Source organism: Panthera uncia, chromosome D1 (genome assembly GCF_023721935.1).
Source record: "Panthera uncia isolate 11264 chromosome D1, Puncia_PCG_1.0, whole genome shotgun sequence".
Lineage (NCBI taxonomy): Eukaryota > Metazoa > Chordata > Mammalia > Carnivora > Felidae > Panthera > Panthera uncia.
Genome location: NC_064808.1, coordinates 48,090,734 through 48,113,084, shown reverse-complemented (window position 1 = coordinate 48,113,084; position 22,351 = coordinate 48,090,734). Strand labels below are relative to the sequence as shown.

General features: G+C 36.4%; 1 protein-coding gene across 8 annotated transcripts in view; it reads right to left on the bottom strand.

Annotated features, from left to right (window-relative positions):
• Positions 1-22,351, bottom strand: part of STK33 (serine/threonine kinase 33) — a 177,498-nt gene that overhangs the window by 30,031 nt on the left and 125,116 nt on the right. For all 8 annotated transcript variants that reach the window (XM_049650659.1, XM_049650677.1, XM_049650684.1 and 5 more), the window contains 2 exons: positions 18,471-18,583; positions 17,943-18,028 (listed from right to left, as the gene is read on the bottom strand). In XM_049650659.1, coding sequence (XP_049506616.1) covers positions 17,943-18,028; positions 18,471-18,583 — 199 coding nt within the window. The remainder of the gene's footprint in view (positions 1-17,942; positions 18,029-18,470; positions 18,584-22,351) is intronic.

Sequence of the window (22,351 nt, the reverse complement as noted above, 5' to 3'; positions counted from 1 at the left end):
CTAAAGCCAGTAAATTGCATGGAAAAACTATAATGCTGAATAAATAACAAAACTTCTGATGCCCTTTGGAGCATACTTCCTGCACTGACATGGCTCGTACCTCTTGACTGATCTCATGTACAACCCGTTAGGGTTCGGAGGTGGGGCAAGACCCCCTTCTAGAGCTATTTGTAGAAAACTAACAGGGAAATGAAAAGAATGAAAAAAACTTGCCCCAAGTCTAGTGGGTCCAACACTAAGGACAAGTTTATATAATATCAAAATGTCTAGGTAGAAATGCTAAATTCAATTGAGTAAACACTGTGAAACAGCCTCAAAATTGTATTATCTCATGCCATTTCATGGAGAGACACTTTGTTATCAGCAGATCTTATTTAAAAATTTTTTTTAATGTTTATTTATTTTTGAGAGAGAGAGAGAGAGAGAGAGAGAGTGTGAGCAGGGGAGGGGCAGAGAGAGAGGGAGACACAGAATCCGAAGCAGGCTCCAGGCTCTGAGCTGTCAGCACAAAGCCCAACGTGGGGCTCAAACTCACGGACCGCGAGATCATGACCTGAGCCGAAGTCAGCCACTTAACCGCCTGAGCCACCTAGGAGCCCCTCAGCAGATCTTATTTTAAAATGGATTTTGTCTGTATTTGCATTGGACATTTTTGCTTTTGGGGTTTCTTTATTGTCATTTCAAATAATATACAATACAATAAACAACAACAAAAAACAAAAACAAAAAATATCACTGTGTCCAAGAATATAGATATTTGATTTTTGATTTAAAAGCTTTTATTTGAGGGGCGCCTGGGTGGCTCAGTCAGTTGAGCGTCCGACTTCGGCTCAGGTCATGATCTCGCGGTCCATGAGTTCGAGCCCCGCGTCGGGCTCTATGCTGACAGCTTGGAGCCTGGAGCCTGTTTCAGATTCTGTGTCTCCCTCTCTCTGACCCTCCCCCGTTCATGCTCTGTCTCTCTCTGTCTCAAAAATAAATAAACGCCTAAAAAAATTTTTAAATAAAATAAAAGATAAAATAAAATAAATAAAAGCTTTTATTTGACTGGAAGATTTCAATATGATGTGGTCATTTGAGTATAACTAATTCAGCACACTGCTTTTATCCCAGATGTGACTATCCCATACCAAAGTTGACTGTTTTATATTAACAATGTTTTTCTCAAATATAATATTCCACTTCGTGCCAAGAAATACATGAATGTAGTCTCAAATGGCTCCCACTAGAGTAGGAATGCCTTAAATATTTTTGCTCCTAACTCAGACTAGTAGAGAAAGTTTAGACAAGTTTGGATCACATTTGGATTAAAATGGGAAATTCAGGTGTGGGCACAGCTATGGAGTGATTCTGCATTAACTTGGTATGTGAGTGGATGCAAGCATCAGTGACACCAAATACTATGAAACAGGGCAGTGTAAGGGCAGCCATCTGAGCACCCTGTTGAGGATTTGTAGAGTTTAACAGACTTGTGGTTAAAAACACAAACACACATTAAGTATGGAATGGTAACAATGAAATGAGGATCATTATGCAATTAATTCCCCATGGTTCTTCTATTTCATCCTGTTTTAAGAAGTTCTATATTCTTACCACTTTCTTAGCATCCTGCTTTTGATAAAACACTACCCATAGCATCCTCTACCCGTTCACTCCCAGAATTCCTTCACCACGCCTTCTGCCAACCCATAGCCTACATTTCCTCCAAGGCTCAATTTGAGTCATCTCTAGTCAAGCATCCCAGAACTTCAAAAGATGTTGTCATCTTAAATTCAGATGAAGTACGGAAGGAGTCTCAGTAAAAGAGTTGGGATTGTCTACAATGGTAGAGTCTCTGATCTCTCATCTGAATGAGTTCTGACCTCCAGGGCTCTGCCAACAGCCCTGTTTGATCCCTATAATCCATCTAGCTTCTATTACAACTTCCTGGTTTCATCCTGATCTTTAGCCCCAATTTTCATGTAATTACAATATCAGCTCCTCGAATGCTAGTAGACAAAACTCTGCCTCAACTTGATTCTTTCACTAGCAGACAGACAATCTGATATTATCTATGTCTGTATTTCCAGTCCTCAATTGCCCTTCCCTGATAAACTTTCTATAAGGTAACTCTTTAGATACTATGGTAGTCACAAAGGCTGCTCACCTAACATTCCTTTCTTCTAGGCATGTTGTAGACCTCTGCCTCTCTTCCTCTTCTGGGATATGACCATGTGAATTGTTTGGGCCAGTAAAATGTTATTGGAAATAGTATATATAACCTCTGGGTGGAAATTGTAAAAGATGGTGTGCAACGTATCATATCCCCAATTCCTTCGTGAGTAACTACAGAAGCAGAGAGATGGAGCCTCCCTCAGCCTGGATCCCTGAGTGAGGGCAAAGTAAAACAAAACCTCCTCCTCTCCTCCCAGCCAATGTGCGATGGAAGACATCAAGGACACTGAGAGTTGGGGGTCATTTGTTACCACAGGATAATTTAGCCTGTCCTGATATAAATAGCAAATTAAACATTTGCATTCTGTAAGTCACTTCCAAAAAGCCTTAGAAAGAATGAGCCCATGGTACAACCAGCATACCCAACAAAACTGTAATGACTACAGAAGTCATATCCAATTAGCACCATGTGATAGCCCATTTATTCAAGCAGTCCTTGCTTTGCACAGTCCTGATGTGTATGAATTTCAATCATCATGACTTAGTTAAATACTATCAGTCACCCAACAACCCAGTTCAAACTGCAGTCACCATGGTATACTAACACTAATTACATGAAGTTCAAACTTCACTGCTAGCTCTTCAATCCACAATCACCATGTAAATTACAGATGTGCATTGTGATCAGTGACGGATCATGCCACTTCTTTCCCAGTCTGTTGTGACGGGGCACCGGGCATCTGCTATTCAGTTCACACACAGGCAGCAAAGCATGCAGTTGTGTTGCCTCCTTGCCTCCCAGTGAACTTGCCAGCTAAGAAGAAGGTGTAGCAAATAAATGAAAGGGGATCAGGCTGGAAGTGGAATCTGAATCAAATGTCAGTGGAGCAATAGAAGCAGCTGACCTTGGAAGCATGGACACTGCCACCATTTGAGAGAACCTAGCCATGCAACCCAAGGAACTTGGTGAAGGCAAACTTATAAACATAAATGGGAGGAAAGTGGTGTGCAGAAACGATGCAGGTGCCCCAGAGACTGTGCAAAGAAGGTGACATTTAAAGAATTTTCAGAGATAATTTGTGACATTGAAAGCACAAATGATAAAAAGTTGGAAGTTGACCCAAACTTAGAAAATTGTATTGTAACTCACCAAAATGTAAAAAAGATGCTTCCCTCTGTATTGTATTATATTCAAGCAGGAGAAGGTAAGCACTGTTTAAGCTAATTTTGATATGTTTTTATTAAAAAAATATATACTTTAATTCTGATATTTCTAGTGTTTTAAACTCCAATGCACTAAAAAATCAGTTTATCTTTCATTTCATTTTCTAAGTATTATAACCAACAGTTTTCAATGTTTAACAAAAAATTTTAAAGTGCATGGAACAATCCTAATTTTCCCCAATGATTATTAATATCACTTTGCTCTTTCAACCTGCATTGTTGTTTTTATGGTCCTGTGCTACTATACAAACCAAGGATTCCCTGGATTATCTTGAATCTGTATCTCCAGCAATCTTTCAAATGCTTGGTTCACATATACATATGCATAAGAGCTTGATGACTGACACCCTAAATGCCTAAAGTAGAGCGCTTTTGCACTCAAAGAAATGACCCTATTTCTCATTCCAAAGAAGCTGTGGAGAAAAGAAAGGATTCAGGATAGGACATTATTCCCTCGGAAACATGCTACTTGGAAATCTCTAACTCCTTGTTTCTGACATTCATGTGTGATACCAAACAGGGCACAAATAGTGATACTGACTCCAGACTTTCCCTGTTGTCTACAGTCCAGTCAATAACTTACTAGATGACCTTCTTCTTGCTTGCTAGCAGTTGGAGGAGGAATTGCATCGCATTCTTGGACTGACCGATGATTAAGTGACCCAGGGCTATGTGTCATGAGCCTTCTAGGGTCAATAGAAACTACAAATGAACCAACCACCCAAAACAAAGATGGGTGGAATTATTAGGGCAGACACTGTAGATTGTGTAGATTTTACCATCAGGACACTACCCTCTGAATTTCCTTTACTGGCTTGGGGAATCAAGGGTCAGACACTGAACTCATCAACTATGAAATAGTAAGAGGCAAGAAGGCGGCAGTAACAGACCAATAATCTGAGGCTTTCAAAAGTAGAACACCAACCTTTTGGTTACTAAATTTCCACTTGTTTAACTAACAGATGGCTGAGGCTATTTTACTTTGAAAAATGGAAAATGAACACCCATGGAGAAGAAGCATTGGCAAAAACTGAGATTTGGATTTAAAACCTTAGTATTAAATGAAGACCACAAATGGAGACCCAAACATATGCCCTCATCTAACATACTTCTCAAGGACGGCAACTCTAAGTATTTGGTAAACAATAAGTATGCAACGAGTATTTTTAACTGAATGAATGAACAATATTCATGAGCCGGGGTGAGGTGATACGAAACATAAAATTGGCAAAGCTAAAAGAAAACATTCGAGGTCTTTAGCTTTTGGTCACCATTCTATTTCTTGTAAATAGCCAGCACTCGTCATTTTGTGATGTTCCTAACAATATATATGTACTCTTAATTGAGTATAGTTGATACCTAGGAATAAATTTTTTCAATAGGAAAGTGGAATAGTCACTTTATTAAAAAACATAGAAGAATGTTCAACTTCCCAAAATTAATAAAACCCAAATCAAAACAATGAGATGCCAATTTTCACTTAACAGATGGACATAAGTTTAAGTTTGACAATACTCTGTATTGGTAGGGGCATGGGAAAACAGGGTTTCTCATCTACTTGCTTTTTTTATTGGATCACATAGGAAATCAAAAGGGAATTTATTTGTTTAATTTAAATTTTAGTTAACATACAGTGCAATATTGGTTTCATGAGTAGAATTCACTGATTCATCACTTATCTACAACACCAGTGCTTATCACAACTGCCCTCCTGAGTAGGGGTACCGGTGACTCAGCTGAGCATCTGACTTCGGCTCAGGTCATGATCTCACGGTTTGTGAGTTTCAGCACTGTGTCAGGCTCTGTGCTGACAGCTCAGAGCCTGGAGCCTCTTCGGATTCTGTGTCTCCCTCTCTCTCTGCCCCTCCCCCACTCATGCTCTCTCTGTCTCTCTCTCTCTCAAAAAATAAACATTAAAAAATTAAAAAACAAAAGACAAAATGAAACAAAAAACAAAAAAACCCCACAAATGCCCTCCTAAGTACCCATCATCCATCTAGCCCACCCTCTACCTTCATTTACTTGAGCTTTTTATGGGAGGGTAAATTAGTAATAGCTGATCAAAATAGATAATTCACATTCTCTCTAACCAGTAATTCCACTGTTAAGAATTTATCCTATAGATATGATAATACAGTATGCATATCTACAGCATAGATATAATACAGTACATGATAATACAGTAAATATATACTTATAAGAACATTTGTTGCACCATTGTTTGTAACAGAAACAGTCTGAAACAACTTAAATGTTCCATATTCATATTCATAGTGGACTATTTAGAAAATAATAGAGTGTCCATAGTTTGGGATATAATGCTGCTTTTTAAAAAATAAGGAAATCTTTCCAAGATATATCAGATAGAAAAGAATAGCATGCATAATATGAACTTGCTTGTGTAACGTATGTATATATATATATATCTATATATATATACATATATAGATATTATATATATATATATATAATTATATAGAATTTTTTTAAAAGAATGCATAGAGACTTAACAATGGCTATCTTTAGTAAGAGGGAATGAGGGGGATGGAGGAAGAAAGTTACTTTTCCTTTTTTGTTTACCATTTAAATCACTTACCATGGATAATCCTAACTATTACCTTTATAGAAGTAGTAATTAATGTAAATTACAGCAAGAAAAGAAATAATGTAAATTGCAGATACCAACATGAACTCTAGCACCCAGAAAAATCACCAAACTCATCCTCATGGGTCTCGATGAGCCCAAGGCAGCAGCATACCAAGGTAATAATGACCACTGAAGTAAGCAACTGTGTGCCACTTTACAATTTTTCCTAAAAGTCATCTCGGTGATCTTCTTTTACACGTGCAGCAACTATACGAATATACAAGGTTTAGTGCTGATATTCCTATTCTTCAGGGGAAAGCAGCCTGAGAAAGTTAGTAATTTATCCTATGCCAGAAGTGTATTTCCAATTGCCTGTCAAGAATTTCTAGCTAGAGGTGTTGTGGAGCCTTCAATAGTGTATTGTATATTTGAAAGTTGCTAAGACAGTAGATCTTAAAAGTTCCCATCACGAGAAAAAAAATGTAACTATGTGAGCTGATGGATGTTTTAACTAAACTTATTGCGGTAATCATTGGCAATATATACATATATGAAATCATTATGTTGTACACCTGAAATTTATATAATATTATACATCATTTATATCTCAGTAAATCTGGAAAAATAAAAACAAACTCGATATATTCCAAACCAACATTCTTCAAACTGTGTACACCTGGCTGTACATGAAGACTTTCAAAGGGATGTGTAGGCAGGGATAGTCTGCGGGGAATCTATTTCAAGACCCCCAATTTCCAATGATCTATTCTTTTTCAAAAGATTGGCAGTAATCTTTTCTATGTTCTTTTTCTTAAGTCAGCTTCTTCCAATTCTCATTATTGTATATATATTTATTTGTGTGTCACAGAATGCTCATTTATCTAAAATATATAACAAACTCCTATAAATCAATAAGTTAAAGACCTAAAACCAAATAGAAAGATGGAGGGAAAAAGCTTGAACAGGTGTTTCACAAAAGAAGATTTAAAAAAGAAGAAGATATCCAAAAGGCCAATAAGCACAATTAAAGTGGTTAATTTCATTTGTCTTTCAGGAAGTGCAGAATAATTAAGGAATCTACTCGTGAAATCATTGTTTCACTATATGCTAACTAATTTGGATGTAAATTTTAAAAAAAATTAAAAATAAAATTAAAAAAACCACACTCTCTCTCTGTCTCTCTCAAAATAATTAAATGAACTTTAAAAAAAAAAAACCACAATGAGATGCTATTATGTATCTTCCAAAGTATCTAAGTTAAAAATATTGACAAAATAAGCACTGGAGAAGATGAGGAGAAAAACTAGAACTCACATTGCTGGTGAGTGGTAAGCCCACTCTGGAAAAGGGAACAATGGAATTTTCTAGTTGGGGATAGAAATGTTCTATATTTTGTTTTGGGTGGTAGTTACACAGATACATACATATATAAAAATTCATCAGGCTATATACTTAGAATCAGTGTATTTTGTAGTTAAGTAGATTATGTCTTAACAAAGCTATGATGAATTTAAAGATCAATTTCATAGCTTCACGGATATTTCTTCATGTAGTTTAATCATTTTTACTAATATATATTATTCCATTGTTAGACCATACCACAATGTATTCATTCACCAAACTGCATTTGGGCTGATTCTGGGATTTTGCTCCTATATACACTTCTATACTCCTGGTATATAAGTGCAAGAGTTCCTCTTGGGTATATTCTTAAGAGTGAAATTTCTTGGTGGTAGAGTATATGAATGGTTAGCTTTATAGGATGGTGTCAGACCCTTCTTCCTTTGTACCAATAAATACTCTCACCAGCAATGATTAAGGGATACACTTTATCTACATCTTTTCCAACTCCTAATATTGTCAGATTTCTTAATTTTTGGTTTACCTCGCTGAAGTCTCAATTTGTATTTCCCGATCACTAATGCAATTGAATATCTTATCACATGTTCATTAGCCAAATGTGGGTCATCTGTCATGAAATGCCTGGCCCTGTCTTTTGCCCATTTTCTACTAGGTTGTTTGCCCTCTCTGTATTGATTTGTAAGTTATCTAAATTTCATATTAACCCTTTGTTGATTATTTGGGTTACAAAAATCTAGTTTTTCTCCTAGTTTATAACCTGTTAACTTTACCTACAGTATTATTTTATGAACAGAAAAGTTCTGAAGATTAATATTTGTCAAGTTTATCCATGATTTCTTTTATGTTAGTGCCTTTGTTATCTTGCTAATAATATCCTTTCCTATATCCTCCAAGGCGCCCAAATTTTTCTTCTATATTTTCTGCTAAAAGTTTCAAAGTTTTAGTGTTTAATATTTAAGTCTTAGATTCATTTGGAGCTGATTTTTGTCTATGATGTGAGATAGGAGATAGGATGTGAGATAGGAAAAATGGATAGGTTATCCATTTTTTTCATATGGATAACCATTTATTCCAGCTCCATTTATTGAACAGTTTCTCTTTTTCCCACCAATCTGCCATATGACCACTGTCATAAAAGTCCCAGGTGTCCGGTTCCATGTATATTTGAAAATATTTGTATAATTCCTTTCATTTGAATGATAATTCGGGTGGATACAAAATTCAAAGTTAAAGTTCTTTGTCTTTTTTTTTTTAAGTTTATTTATTTATTTTGAGAGATATAGAGACAGCACAAGTCGGGGAGGGGCAGAGGGAGAGGGAGACAAGAGAATCCCAAGCAGGCTCTGTACCATCAGCCCAGAGCCTGACGCGGGGCTCGAACTCACCAAATCATGAGATCATGACCTGAACCAAAATCAAGTCTGATGCTTAACGGACTGAGCCACCCAGGTACCCCAAAGTTCTTTGTCTATTAATATATTTAGAATATTACTCGATTTATGCTCATATCCAATGTTGCTCCCCAAAAGTAAGATGTCAATGTGATTCTTGCCCTTTTTCATATGATTTGCTATTTCTCTCTGGGAGTTTTTAGAGTTTTTTCTTTGTTTTTGATGTTCTTAAATTTCACTATGCCTCTTTTGTCAGTTCTTCCTTATCTCTCCTATTTAGGATTCTTCCATTTGTTGAAATCTGAAATCTTTCTTTTTTCTTTAATGCCGATTATTTTATCTCTATTATTTCTTTAAAGATTTTCTCCTCCTCCTTTTTCACTTTTCCTGTCAAATTCCTATTATATGAATTTGGGCACTTTTAACTCCACATAACTTTTTTTCTCTCTTTTTTTTTTTGTATGTTCAATTTGTGTATCTTCCTGCTTCCCTCTGTAAAGTTCTATAATCTGATCATCTAGTTTTTAAATTCATTCTTCAGCTGCACTCATTTCACTATTAATTATATAATTGCATTCTGTATTTCAACTATTATACTTAAATGGTTCTACTTGGTTCTGTTTTATTATTTCATATACTTGCTTCATATTATTAACATCTTCCCTTATCTCTTTTAGTATGCTCACTTTGTTGATTTTCAAATTTTGGACTGCCTATTCAAAACTCTCCTAATGGTGTCTGAAACTTGGTCTGTGATCTCATCTTCCCCAGGGAATACTTGTCCTTGGGAGGACAGTGTATGGTTCTAAGGCCAAATCCAGGTCCTCAGCCCAGGAGTTTAAGGAAAAGTAGGGGTAAGAACCCTAAGCACCAAAAACATGCCCCCTCCAAGCTAGTCCTCAGTCCAGGACTTCATCCTTATCAATCTTCTCCCAGGAGAAATGACCTTAGGTACTCCTAAAAGTATAACCTTGCATCGCTGACACTTTCCCCCTTCATTTTACTTGACTTTTCCACAGTATTTGACTCTCTTTAGCAGTCCTTTCTTGAAAACTTTTCTGGATTTTTATATTACCCTGGCCTGGTTTTTCTCTTGTCTCTGAGTATCTTATGTTTGTGAACTGCCTTCCAGGGTCTAAATTTCTTTTCTCATCCTTCAGATATTGGCATTCCATACTCATTCTTCTTGTCTCCTCTCTATATACTTTCTCTAGGTGGCTCTCAGGTCTCTCTCCAGCACACAGCGTTCTGCTAAGATCTAGCTCCACCTCTCACCCCACCTGCATGGACACATCTACCTCAAGGCACCACAGGCTTTTCAAAGTTTGTATGTTCCAAAGTGAAAATCATCTCTTCCCCCACCTCAACTTTCTCACTGTCCCATATTCTCTATTATCTCCATCAAATTTCTAAATCAAGAAAATAGTTCACCTCTGTATGCTACCTGTCATTCTTCAAGGGGAAATGAGTCAGAAAATGTTGGTTACCTATTTAAAAGTTATTCCTGACTTTTTTCTTGATAAGAGTACTTTGACTTTTTTTGTTTTTTTGTTTGTTTGTTTGTTTGTTTGTTTGGATATGTCTAGATCAAAAGGATAAGTTATGGGTTTCTTCAGTCTTGGCCATCCCATTCATTTTTGCCAGATACTCATTTCCACATCCTCTCCTAGACCTAGGAATGGCCCATGTGATTCACTTTGGGCCAGTGAGAAATAATGAGAATTTATCTGGGTGCCATCTTGATAAAGTTTTTTCCTTGGTAAAACTGGAGAAATGTATACTATGTCTTTGTCCCCTTTTTTCCTTCTTGAGATACTGTCATGTGAGAAGGTGATGCTTGGACTGTGGCAGCCATCTTGCTACTGTTGGAGAAAAGTCTTAGGATGAAGGCTGGTCCGGTAAAGATGGAGGCACACAAAAATGGTATAGTGTCTGTGAGTTGTACTGTGCCCAAATGGAGGACTCCAGAAAGCTACTGGCAGCATAAGTGTATCCAAAGAACTGAGAAAGATTAACAAGTTAAAGTGTCATTGTTTTCTAGCCTTGGTAGGCATATTCAATTCTGTGCACCAAAATGTAAGGGAAGGAAAACAACTTGGTGGAGAGGCATAAAGAAAATTAAATGGCTAGAAAGGAAAGCCTGCTAAAACACTGAAATATTAGCAACTACTTGTTAAAAAATAAAATCTTAAAGCCTTAAAAAAATAAATAAAAGTATAACCCACCAGTCCTGGAGCTTGGAGTTCAATGTGTAAGGAGTCAATGCTGAACACTAGTCACTTCCCACCCCTTTTCTTTAGCTTCTCACTCAAAACAGGGCTTTAGTGCTGCTTTGATTTTATTGCTTAAGACCTCTGTGAGGGGACAGGTATCACTGTCCCAAGGCAAAGGAAGAGAAGCAAAATGGGAACTTGGATTTTTTTTTGTCTTCCTGTTTTAACTTCCTATCCTGGCTCCTGGCTGCCGCCTCACCAATCGTACACACCAGCTCCAAATGAACCCTTTATTTTCCCAAGAATTTCTCACAGTATTCTCTGTAATCTTGTATCATAAGGTTTTTCTCTAAAGTTACTCTAGGTTTAATCTTCAGAGAAGATGCAGTGTTCTGTGCTAATTCAGCATCTTGGGAAGGAACAGAGCCTTTTGGAAGTGGCCTCTCCCTGGGTGGTTTTTGACAATTAGCTCAAACAGATTTAAAGAACTGAGTGACACTGCTATGTCAAAACTCCTTCCGGGGCACCTGGGTGGCTTAGTCAGTTAAGTGTCTGACTTTGGCTCAGGTCATGATCTTGTGGTTCACGAGTTTGAGCCCTGCATTGGGCTCTGTGAGGACAGCTCAGAGCCTGGAATCTGCTTCAGATTCTGTGTCTCCCTCTCCCCCTACCCCTCTCCCACTTGTACTCTGTCTCTCTCTCTTAAAAGTAAATAAACATTTTTAAAAAATTAAACACACACACACACACACACACACACACACACACACTCCTTCCATTCCCATCTACTTATTTATGTAAGGTCCTTGGTGCCTGTATCTTTAAAAACTAAAACAACAATACAATTGGTGCTGAATGCTGTCTCTAACAGTAAGTAATATTCAATCATGGATGAATAAACAGTTTGGGGGAAAAACGCAGCTTCATCCATCCACTAAAGAGATGCATGTCCAATATAATTTTACTTGTGATGCTTAATAATTTTAACAAATTATAATTACGTTCTCTTGATCAATTATGTATTAATAAACATAATGATAAATCATTGTTAAATAATTTTTAAACATTTAAAGGTTTAAAATTTTTAAAACTTAAAATCACAGGGAATAAAAACAAAGTATTAAATATGTATTTGAATCTTTTTTTTGGAAAATGAGACAAATGATAGGATGATTAATAAAAACCTTTCAAGTAAAAATATATATAAGGATAAAATTCTGTGAAAGAAGTGGAACAGAAATACAAATTCAAACGAAAGAATGAATAACCTAAAGTTTCTGTTATAAAAGAGTTCATAAGTTTTTACAAATGGATAAGATGAATATCCTATACATGTAAAAAACAATATTAGTTTTATTTTTAATTGTCAATATTTGTAAAACATTATAGCCTTTGAAATTAAATTTATGATGAAAAATTTTTAAGCTTGACCTACAAAGATCTTCAGAGATTCATAATTTTTACATATTGTTGGAATTACAATAAAAGTTTGAATATACAATTCCAAAAAATGCCTCATTCTTTTTCCAATCTACGAAACCAGCAATTCTCCTAGACTTTCTTTTTGTCTTACACCACTTTCCCAGTCACCCGAAAAAGGTTTGATTCCTTGTACTCTTTTACCTAACATTCATACTTACTTGAAAAATTGTGCTGATTTTCTTCCCAATGTCTGATTTTTCCCCTCCTCTCTGTTCCATTCTTTTTGCCCAAGTTCCGATCTTCATCATCTCACCCACATCCTATTTCAGTGCTCCAACTGCTGCTTGCCCCAAGCAAACCATACCACGCGCTGTTGCCAGATTATTCTTCCTGAAGTTCTGTCTCGCCAGGAATCCATCTACCAGCCCACTAACTGATGGAGCTGGCCTGTGAGGAGTCTCAGACACTTGGCTACTTGTCCCTGACCTGCTCCAGTGCCCATCCTGTTTCCATTCAGACCCTGATCCTCATTTTATCTCCCCATCAAGATCCTGCTTCTGCCTTTTAGCCAAGTTCCCTCAAGACCTTCAACTCAAATGTATTCCTAGGGCTTTGCCAGCTTCTTACTATCTCAGGCAGGACACTCCATTAGAATAGGCATTCTCCCCTCAGAATCTAGACCACAGACCTCATCCAAGTCCACCCAAACTACCCTACAAGGGTCAGAGGGACAAAGAAGAAACTCACATAGGTTCAGCTGTGATCAGGGTACTTCATTGCCTTCCATTAGCAACCCATTGTCAAATAAGCTGAAAATAAAGTCTTCTCCAGGTAAGTCAAGTTCTAGAGCAAAACAGTTCTCACCTGCCTTCATGGCTTAATTTCCCCCTACTTCCCTACATGTCTTCTACGGTTCTAGAAAAACAGAATTACTACTATTTTTCGTATTCTCTGAACATAGTACACATTTTTTTTCTGTCTTTGTAAAGTTCTGTCTTTGTAAAGTTCTTCCTATCTAGAATCCCCTTCCTTCTTACCATGACTGTAACATTAATTTCTACTTTCACCTATTCTTTCAGAGTCAGATCACATATTACCTTCACTTTAAGTAGTTTCCATAATCCGCTAAAGGGAATATTAGCTCTCTTCTTAAAAATCTAGTACTACCACTACATTATATAGCACCACATTACTACATCATATGTTTTATCTTACCATATTATATAATATTATATAGCACTGTTATATAGTACATAAAGAATACATGTTATTATATACTATGTGTAATATATACACACACATACACATTATTATATATTCATTCACTGCCTGTATTTTTGTTTTAAACCCTTTACTAGGTTGTGGGCAACCTGTGGGCAGGGACTGTGCCAGACTCGTCCCTGTGTCCTCCACAGCACATAGTAGTATTCAATAAACATTTATTGAATTATTAAGTGTATATCAATCATTGCATATTGAATAAATCCCCAAGGCTCCTGCTTAATGGGTTCCTTTGTAACATAATTTTCATAAAAACCTTCATTAAATAGGGCCTCAACATATTCATACACATAAGGTAATTCACAATTTAAGAATAACTAAATATAGTAAAATAAAGGTAAGAGTCTTAACATATTGGGATGAAAATATACAGTAGAGAAAAAATGCCCAACAATTAGGCATCAGAAAAGTTTCACTCTCTTACTTAGAGTGTGTATGTTAAGGCTAAAGGTCAAAAGCTGATGATCAAAACCTGGATAACAGCTTGTAAATTAATGAACAAGGGTCTTGTTCACACACTAGAAAAAACATTTTAAAATTAGCCCTCACACTTTGATGACAAGTGCCTTCACAAAGTTTGACCATAAAGCAAAAGTACATTGTACGTTGTGGTAAATTACTCAAGGCGAGAGGCTGCATTCTATTTATCTTTGTACCCCTATAATGGCTGACGGATTAAAATCCAAAGATACTTGTTAAAATCAATAAAGACATTTAAATGACTGCTGTGCCATTTTTAAAAAGCCACCTTGCAAGACTGATGCACTACAACAATAATTTCCTTCATTTCAAAGAGTATACGTTGTTCTCAACTATCTATGACAGCAAGTTAAAACTTTTTTAGACTGGGATTCACGTCCTGTCACAATTTTCTTTCTTTTTTTAAAAGTTCATTTCCCACTTCTTTCCTTCAAGCATTTTATCTGCCAGTCAAATTGAACTTCCTGATTTTACACTTGCTTGCCTCTATACCTCTGGTCATTTGGCAATTTCTTATGTCATTTATCATTTTCTTCCCTGTATTGTATCTTACACATAGCTTGTCTCCCTTACCAGATTCTAAGTTCCTTATATCAGATTATCTATCCTTAATTATATTTTTATATATCTTTATATATCTTCAATTATATTTTATTACCTAGCCTAACATGGTAGGCGCACACACACACACACACACACACACACACACACACTCGGTCAAAGGAATTACTGAATGTATGAAGAATACCAACAGGGCTCAGATCTGGAAACTACTTTATGACAAGCCATAGAATAAAATGTTTCCTTAAATTATAGCTGGGTTCTTAAATATAAGTAGGCATTAAAAATACCTTGGAAACGTGTTAAACATGCAAATACTTGGTGTTAGTTATCAGAAGGGGGCTTGAAGGAATACCAAGTGGCAACTGTAATTACCCAATAAGGAGTAAACTTCTGAACCACTGTTGAGAGTAAAGAGGACAGAAAGGAAGAAACAGACACGAGAGGATCCCAGGCACACTCCTGGCAGTAGGAGACATCATCAAACTCTTCCTTTGTTGGAAAAGCATTTCTGGGCTGGTTTTCCTTACATCTAATCTTTGATTTTTGAAATCAGGATGACAAATGTATTTATTTTAAGTTCCATTCACTTAAATGTACATAGAGAAACCATGACTATTTTTCTCAGAATACTTTTCAGATATATACCATATTTCAAAATGCACAATACATAGGCTGAACCATAAAAACTTTTTATCCAATAAAGCCCTTTGAAAAAATGTCTCTACATGTTAGATATTGCAAAAGATAAGCTCTGCTTATAAAGCAGCCAGGTACTGAGAGAAGTAACGTGTTCTTTTTAGATTATTTCAAACAGAGGATATGAATTATAGGAAGACTTCAAGTAGCTAAGAAGAAAAGAGTCTTTTTGCCTTTCAGAAGTTTATGAAATGCCCATATTCCAAACTTCATACACTGAACTCCTTAGGGTAGTCTGATATAGTACACGCTATCTGTCACTTCTCTACCCATTTGGCAAAGACTACATAGAGACAAATGTTACAGAGGCTCAAAAATGGAGACTTCTGGAAAAATGACCAAAGCCAGAAATAAAGTTGTACTAATTAGAAAACAAATAATTAAATGGCCAAACCCGAATGTTGTGTGATGCTGAAAAGAGATAGATTTCTAAGGCACACCATCTGTTTTACAGTTTTTGATTTTGCTGTACTACAAATCTACTCAGAACAGTTTTGCCATGATCTAGCTGCTAGCTCATTTGCACAATTACTTCAGGCCAGAAAAACTTATTGCACAGAAGCATTTCAGAGATCAACACATTCATAGAAGAGGGCAGACAGAAATCAGCTTTCAGTGAAGACTAGTTTCTGAGCCCTTGAAGGAAAAAAAAATATTATTCAAAAAAATGATTACAAATTGCCAAAGGAAAATGAGAGAATTGAAAGGAACAGTGATATCACTATAAATTTCTGATACATATCTAAACTGACCTGGGTCACCACCAACCCCTCTGTTGGCCAGTCTAATGGAAACTCATCTCGCCTTGACCTCTCAGCAGCATTTACCTGGGAGCTAAGCTCTCACTTTGTCAATCCTCTCACTTAACTTCTCTGGCACCACTCTCACGATTTTCTCCTCTTCTTACCTGCTATCCCTCCATAGCCCCCACTGCTAGCTGATCCTCTTCTGAATGCTGTAGTGTCTCATGGCAGGGTGCTGGGGCCTCTTCTCTTTTCTATCTGTATCTTCTTACTAATTTATCTCTTCAGCCCGATGACTTTACATGGCATCTATATACTCATGATTCCCAAACTTCTATCTCCAGCTTGGACTTCCCCAGCTCCACACTCACATATCCAATGATCTATTTAATATTTCCACCTGGATGCTAGGTGTCTCAAGCTTTGCACATCTAATATGGAACTCTTGAGTCACCATCCTCCCCGCAGGAAAAAAAAATCTGGAAGTCATCCTTGACTCCTCCCTTAACCTCTTTCCTCATCTAATCCACCACCAAGTCCTGTCAATTATACCTAAAAAACATGTCACATGTATTTCTCTCCAACTCTATTGCTACCACCCTGTCCAAGCCACCATCACCTTGCGACAATACCACTGCAAGGTACACATATCATGTATCTCCAGTACCTAGCACAGTGTCTAGCAAATAATAGATGTACAATAATTTCTTCATAGATGAATACTGCTTAGCAATATTTCCTATGTGTATTTAGAAATCTCCAATCTCAGTTCTTAAAACATTTTCTGAAATACCCACAGGCTTACTCATTTATTGAATCATTCACTCATTCAGCAATTATTAGTTGGTCTTAGGCTCAACAACATATTTTGCAGTGTCTTCAAGATGGCAGAAGTTTGTTTCCAGTTTTTATGAAAATCTCTGGAGATGGGCAGTCAAAGGCTGGCATGGCAGCTCTGTGAACTAAGAGCCCTGATTCCTTGCATCTTATTGCTTTGCCATCCTCAGTTTATGGATTCCACTTTATGGTCTAATGTGGCTAGTCAAACAAAGAAGATGGGTATGAGGAATGCCATACTCTTTCCATTTAAGGACATTTCCCAACAATTGCTCCTACTTCCCCCAACATGATAACTAACAAAAACTGGGGATAACTAGCAAAGAAGACCAGATAGCAACGTTTCCAGCTGCAAGTGAGGATCCTCATACCAGAGAATAAAAAGAGAATAAATATTAAGAGGTAAGTAGCTGTTTCTTCCAAGGTTCCTATTGTGACCAGGTAATGTTCTCAGTACAGAAATACAAAGCATGGTAAGATATAGGGTCTATGCTGAAGGCAGTTAGTCTAATGGGGGAAAGCAATATGCAAATGAATAATTACTCAAAATTTCAGGCCAAGTAACAGCCACTGTTAGGAGATCTTGGTTTTTCTAAGTCCCCAAAGATTCCTTCTATCCAAAGAGCTGAAAGAGAAGTGGACAGTTCCAGTGCTTTACGTCACTGAACTGTACAGACTGCCTCAATATTCCAGTTTTCATAACGGGCATTTCTCAGCTCTCTTCTACAGGACTTGATATGGCATGGAGCAAAGCAGAGTTCATTTAAACCTCTGTAAACATATAGAAACTACTGTGGTAATAGTTTTAATAATTTGAAAATATCCATTTGAGAAATGTGTTAAGGTTCAATAATTTCTTTTAACTTGTCATAAGATGAAACTAATTGACTATTTTAAGACTATACATAAATGACAAGGCCAAATTAAAAAAAAAAAGCAATGATAGCATGTCAAAAAGAAAAAAAAAAGAAGTAATACTATCACTTACTGTTATCCACTGGTTATCTAGAAGTTCCTTAGCTGTGATTCTGTGAGCAGGGTCTACTTTCATAAGTTGTTTCAACACACTTTTAGCTGCAAATAAGGGAAAATCCTGAAAATCTTATTTTAGCTACAATTAATACATTTTCCAGTTTATTTAGAATAAGGTCTATGTGACCTGAGGGAATGACTGCAATTATAAAATAAATATCATCAGTATAAATGGTTAATAAATAATGTTTCACAGGCCTACAGTGAGGTTTTATGGCCTGGATTAGCTGGTTTATGGTCTATAGTAAAAATGAGCTAGATGATTGGCAATTTCCTCTTCAATTTTTACTATGTATTTTCTGTTTTTGTTGGAAGTTTTGACAACAACAATCACAGTGAAGAGATCACTATTTCTACAAGTAAATAGTGTTTATTTCTACGAGTAAATACAATGATTAAACAGATCTCGAGTATTTGAATTACTGGCCAAGTTTCTTATATTACATATATTTCCTTCAGTAAATAATAACAAATCTATACTTACCGCAATCACTTATGGAATCCCAGATTGGATCTTCAAAATGTAGTTCTCCCTTTCTTATTAGCTCAAATAGCTTCTCTTCTGAGCTTGCCAAAAAGGGTGGTTCTCCACATAATCTACAACAAAGGCAATGATTTTGTTTAGATTTTTAAAAAATAATCAAAATGATGCTATTAAAAATTAACTTTCCATAGGAGTTGGAAATAGTGGTGCTTCAAATTTAAATAAAGGATAGCTAGAGGTGGGTATCTCTCTAGATGTACAAACAGGAGAAAAGGGTTTTTGCAAGATCAGTGCTAGGCCCTCTTTATAGACCTTGAAATCTCCAGATTAGCAAATGGCCCAAAGGTGTTACAGATGGGGGAGAACTAAGCTTAAATAGGGCCAAAATACAGGAAGGTGTGAGATTTTAAGTACGCAAATAATAGTGGAGGTGAACTTCAACGTGAGAGAGGATAATGTAATGCTTTAAAGGACATAATTCAAACTGAAATTTGAGGAAAATATACTGAGTTTTCAGAGTCCAATGAGAGTTGTATCCATGGTAAAATACTACACAAATGTTAGTAAGAATAAACCAAGAAAAACCCTGGGCTGTACAGGCTCTGAGTCAAAGCCAAAAATACATTAAAATCACCACAACTCTTCAAAACTGGTATACAAAAGGAAGACAACCTGGATGAGGAAAGTCAGATGACGATGATTTGACCTTTCAGTCTAGAATGAAAGCTGAGTTACATAATGATCAACATCAGTAAAAACCATTGGCAATATATATAAAGTCAGCATGGCTTGTTGCACATTCTGTAATACAGGGACTATGTGTCTTCAGACTCTTTTCAAAGGAAGTACTGTACTATATTTTACAAAGAGCACGGCAAGCCTATGCTTCAGTAAGTAATCCAGACCAAAACTATAAGAACTCGTGTAAAAGCTGAGTTCCAATTCTTCATAATATATTCTCAACAAATGTTACCCATCATCTTCACTGTCAGTCCCAACCTCTGAGTACAACCCTATAGACAACAACCAGATTTTGCCAATGACAACCAGACAGGAGCTGAACCTGGGCTCATCACAGAGGCAATACCATATGCCTGTTCTTCAACTCTCAGGATTATATTTTTCCACTTTGTTACTGAAAGAATAAAATGGCATAATTATATTACACTCCGCAAATGCCAGTCTATTATGTCCATAAGTATAATGATCTCTAAGTTTCCCAGCAATTAGATTTTTACTTTGACTTTTAAAGTTATACTGTGGAGTTCTTTTAAAATCTTCACTATGATCATTTTTGAATAAATCTAAATTTGATAAATAATTCACATGATAATGAGGATGGTGATGATGATTTTGTAGGGAAAAAAGTTGCTTTCATCCTTGAAGTTGATCAACCTAGGCTGGAAAAGAGAACTCTTCATTTATATAGCTTCTTGTTAAAAGACCAGTACTTATCAAGTTGTTCTACAGTCTCTTATTTTAATACTTTTTATTTCTCCAGCTCATTCTGACCCTCCTCTCTCTGATCTTATTTGCCTATTGTTTAGTTTCAAAATGCAATAAAAAAAAAAGCTAGATAAATGGTCTTACGGACAATTACTATCTATTATAACAAGTACAGGCCAGCAAGAGTCCAGCTCATTGAGTCTGTTAACACCAGTGATATGCACATTCACCAATTTCTTAGCTGCCCCTGCATTGCCCGACTCGCATGCCACTATAGCTTAAGGGCTACTTTTTAAAAAATTCCACTTTTTTTCTGTCCTTTGCAATTTTACTTACACAAAATGTATCTAATGGTTGGTCAATCAGCAGCATATGAAATTTTATGACAGCAATTTTCTGCACATCCAGAAAAGGGAATCCAAGACATGAAAAATGCCTCTTGAAGCCTTTCTATTATTTTCTGTTGCCTTCATAGGAATCACAACAGCAGAGGATAGTACCCATGAAGAGTGTTTATGTTAATTTCACCTTGAGGAAGTATGTTATCATTGTCCAATTAAGCAGAAATGAATCAGGGGTAACTGATAAACAAGAAAATAACCCCCCTGGAGAAGGTAATATGTTTGTGCCCTTGGTGAAAGAAATTATCTATAAGAACACTGGCTCAGGCAAATTAATGAATAGGCACTGATTAGCTAAATAAGAGTCTAGTGTAAAGAAAAAAATGTGTCATTATGATGATATGCAGTCACGCTCTGAAGCAGAAAAATTCAAATTATATCTTTAAGAAGGAGAAAAAATTTAAGATATGTAATACACTATCACTTTCTTTAACAACAAATTCAAACTAAGAAGGCAGCAAATACCACATGAATTGTGTAATAATAGATTACATATATTATGTTTGACTTGTCTAGAAATTCTTACAAGTATAAAACACTAATTTAAAATAGTTATATTTTTAATTAAAAATTATGGCTCAGAATTTTTATGGTATGATTGTAATCAGCACAAAACAATGATCAAAAACTTTGTGAATATGTTTATACTTCATGCAATCTGAGCAGTGATGTGTGTTGACCATCTGAGTTACAGCTACAATCACATCTTCCAATTTCTGCTGCCTGTGTATTCCATTTCACAGAACTGTGAAAATGTAACTACTGTGATGTCAATATTTAGAAATGATCTGGAAGAGGTAGTACACAGTGAAATCTTCAATATGACCATAAAACTAATGTTGCATCAGCATAAAAATGTTCATACTCACCAAGAGGCAGAACAATGGCCACTAACTTTTCAGAACACCTCTTACATAATTCGCTTTAATTCAATTTAACAAACAGATATTGAGCACTGACTACATACCTACCATTGTACCAGATACTAGGGATGCAAAGATGAATAATATAAGATCTCTTCCTTCATGGAATTTAGAGTAAAGAAAACAAAAACAGAAAACAAAAACATACTCTAACAATTATATTCCAATAGTTTTAAAAAGTGCTATGAGAACACAGGAAAGTGAACACTTCCATCAAATGTACACATGTGCAAACTTTCCTGATGAAATGTTATCGTTTTTCTTTCAGTGTTGTTGTTTTGCGTGCATTTTTGTATGTTGCCTTAACCCCTCTTTGGAGTGTAGGAATGTATATACATAATGAATGCAGTAGCTCTGCTGGGGTAGATGGTAGGAGTTAGGGAAACAGAAGGTGTTCATGTTTGAGCTGGAGGACCCAGGAGAAAGGTTAGTAGAGAAGTAAAAGAACATTCTAAGTAGAAGAAACTGCATGAGCAAAGACCCAGAGACATGTGATACACGGTATGTGAATCAGAAAGAGTGGCCTGAGTGGCTATAGCATAGGGTAGGTGCATGGGAATGCACATCTAGCTCAAGACTGGAAAGACATTCTGGAGCCAGATCATGAAAAACTTGCCTTTATGCCGTGCTGGGATGCTCTGACGTTTTTCTATAACAAGGGAGAATTATCAGAGGTTGTGAATCAGAAAAGTAGTACCATCAGATTTGAAAATTAGAAAGTCCTGACAGCAATGTGAAGGATGAACTAGGGAGGGAGACCGGGGGCAGGAAGAACAGTCAGCAAGACAATGTAATATTCTAGAAGACGGATCATAAGGAGAAGTGATACAAGTGAAGAGAAACCAAAGAATTTCCTTTTCAAAGGAAAAATGAACAGGACATGGGGTTTGATTGACTCCTGAGAGTGAGAAAGAAACAGTGATGTTTTCGGTAGCAGTAAGAAGATCAGGAACTATGGAATACTCTCTGGATCCCGGGATGAACCTCTGTCTAGTTAGTGTCCACTCCTCACATATGCCCTGTTCATAGGACAGCTAAGTGCCAGGTACCAGTACCTGTCTCTACCTGATGAATCTCTTCAGAAAATACAAAGAAGCTTTCTGGTTTGTAG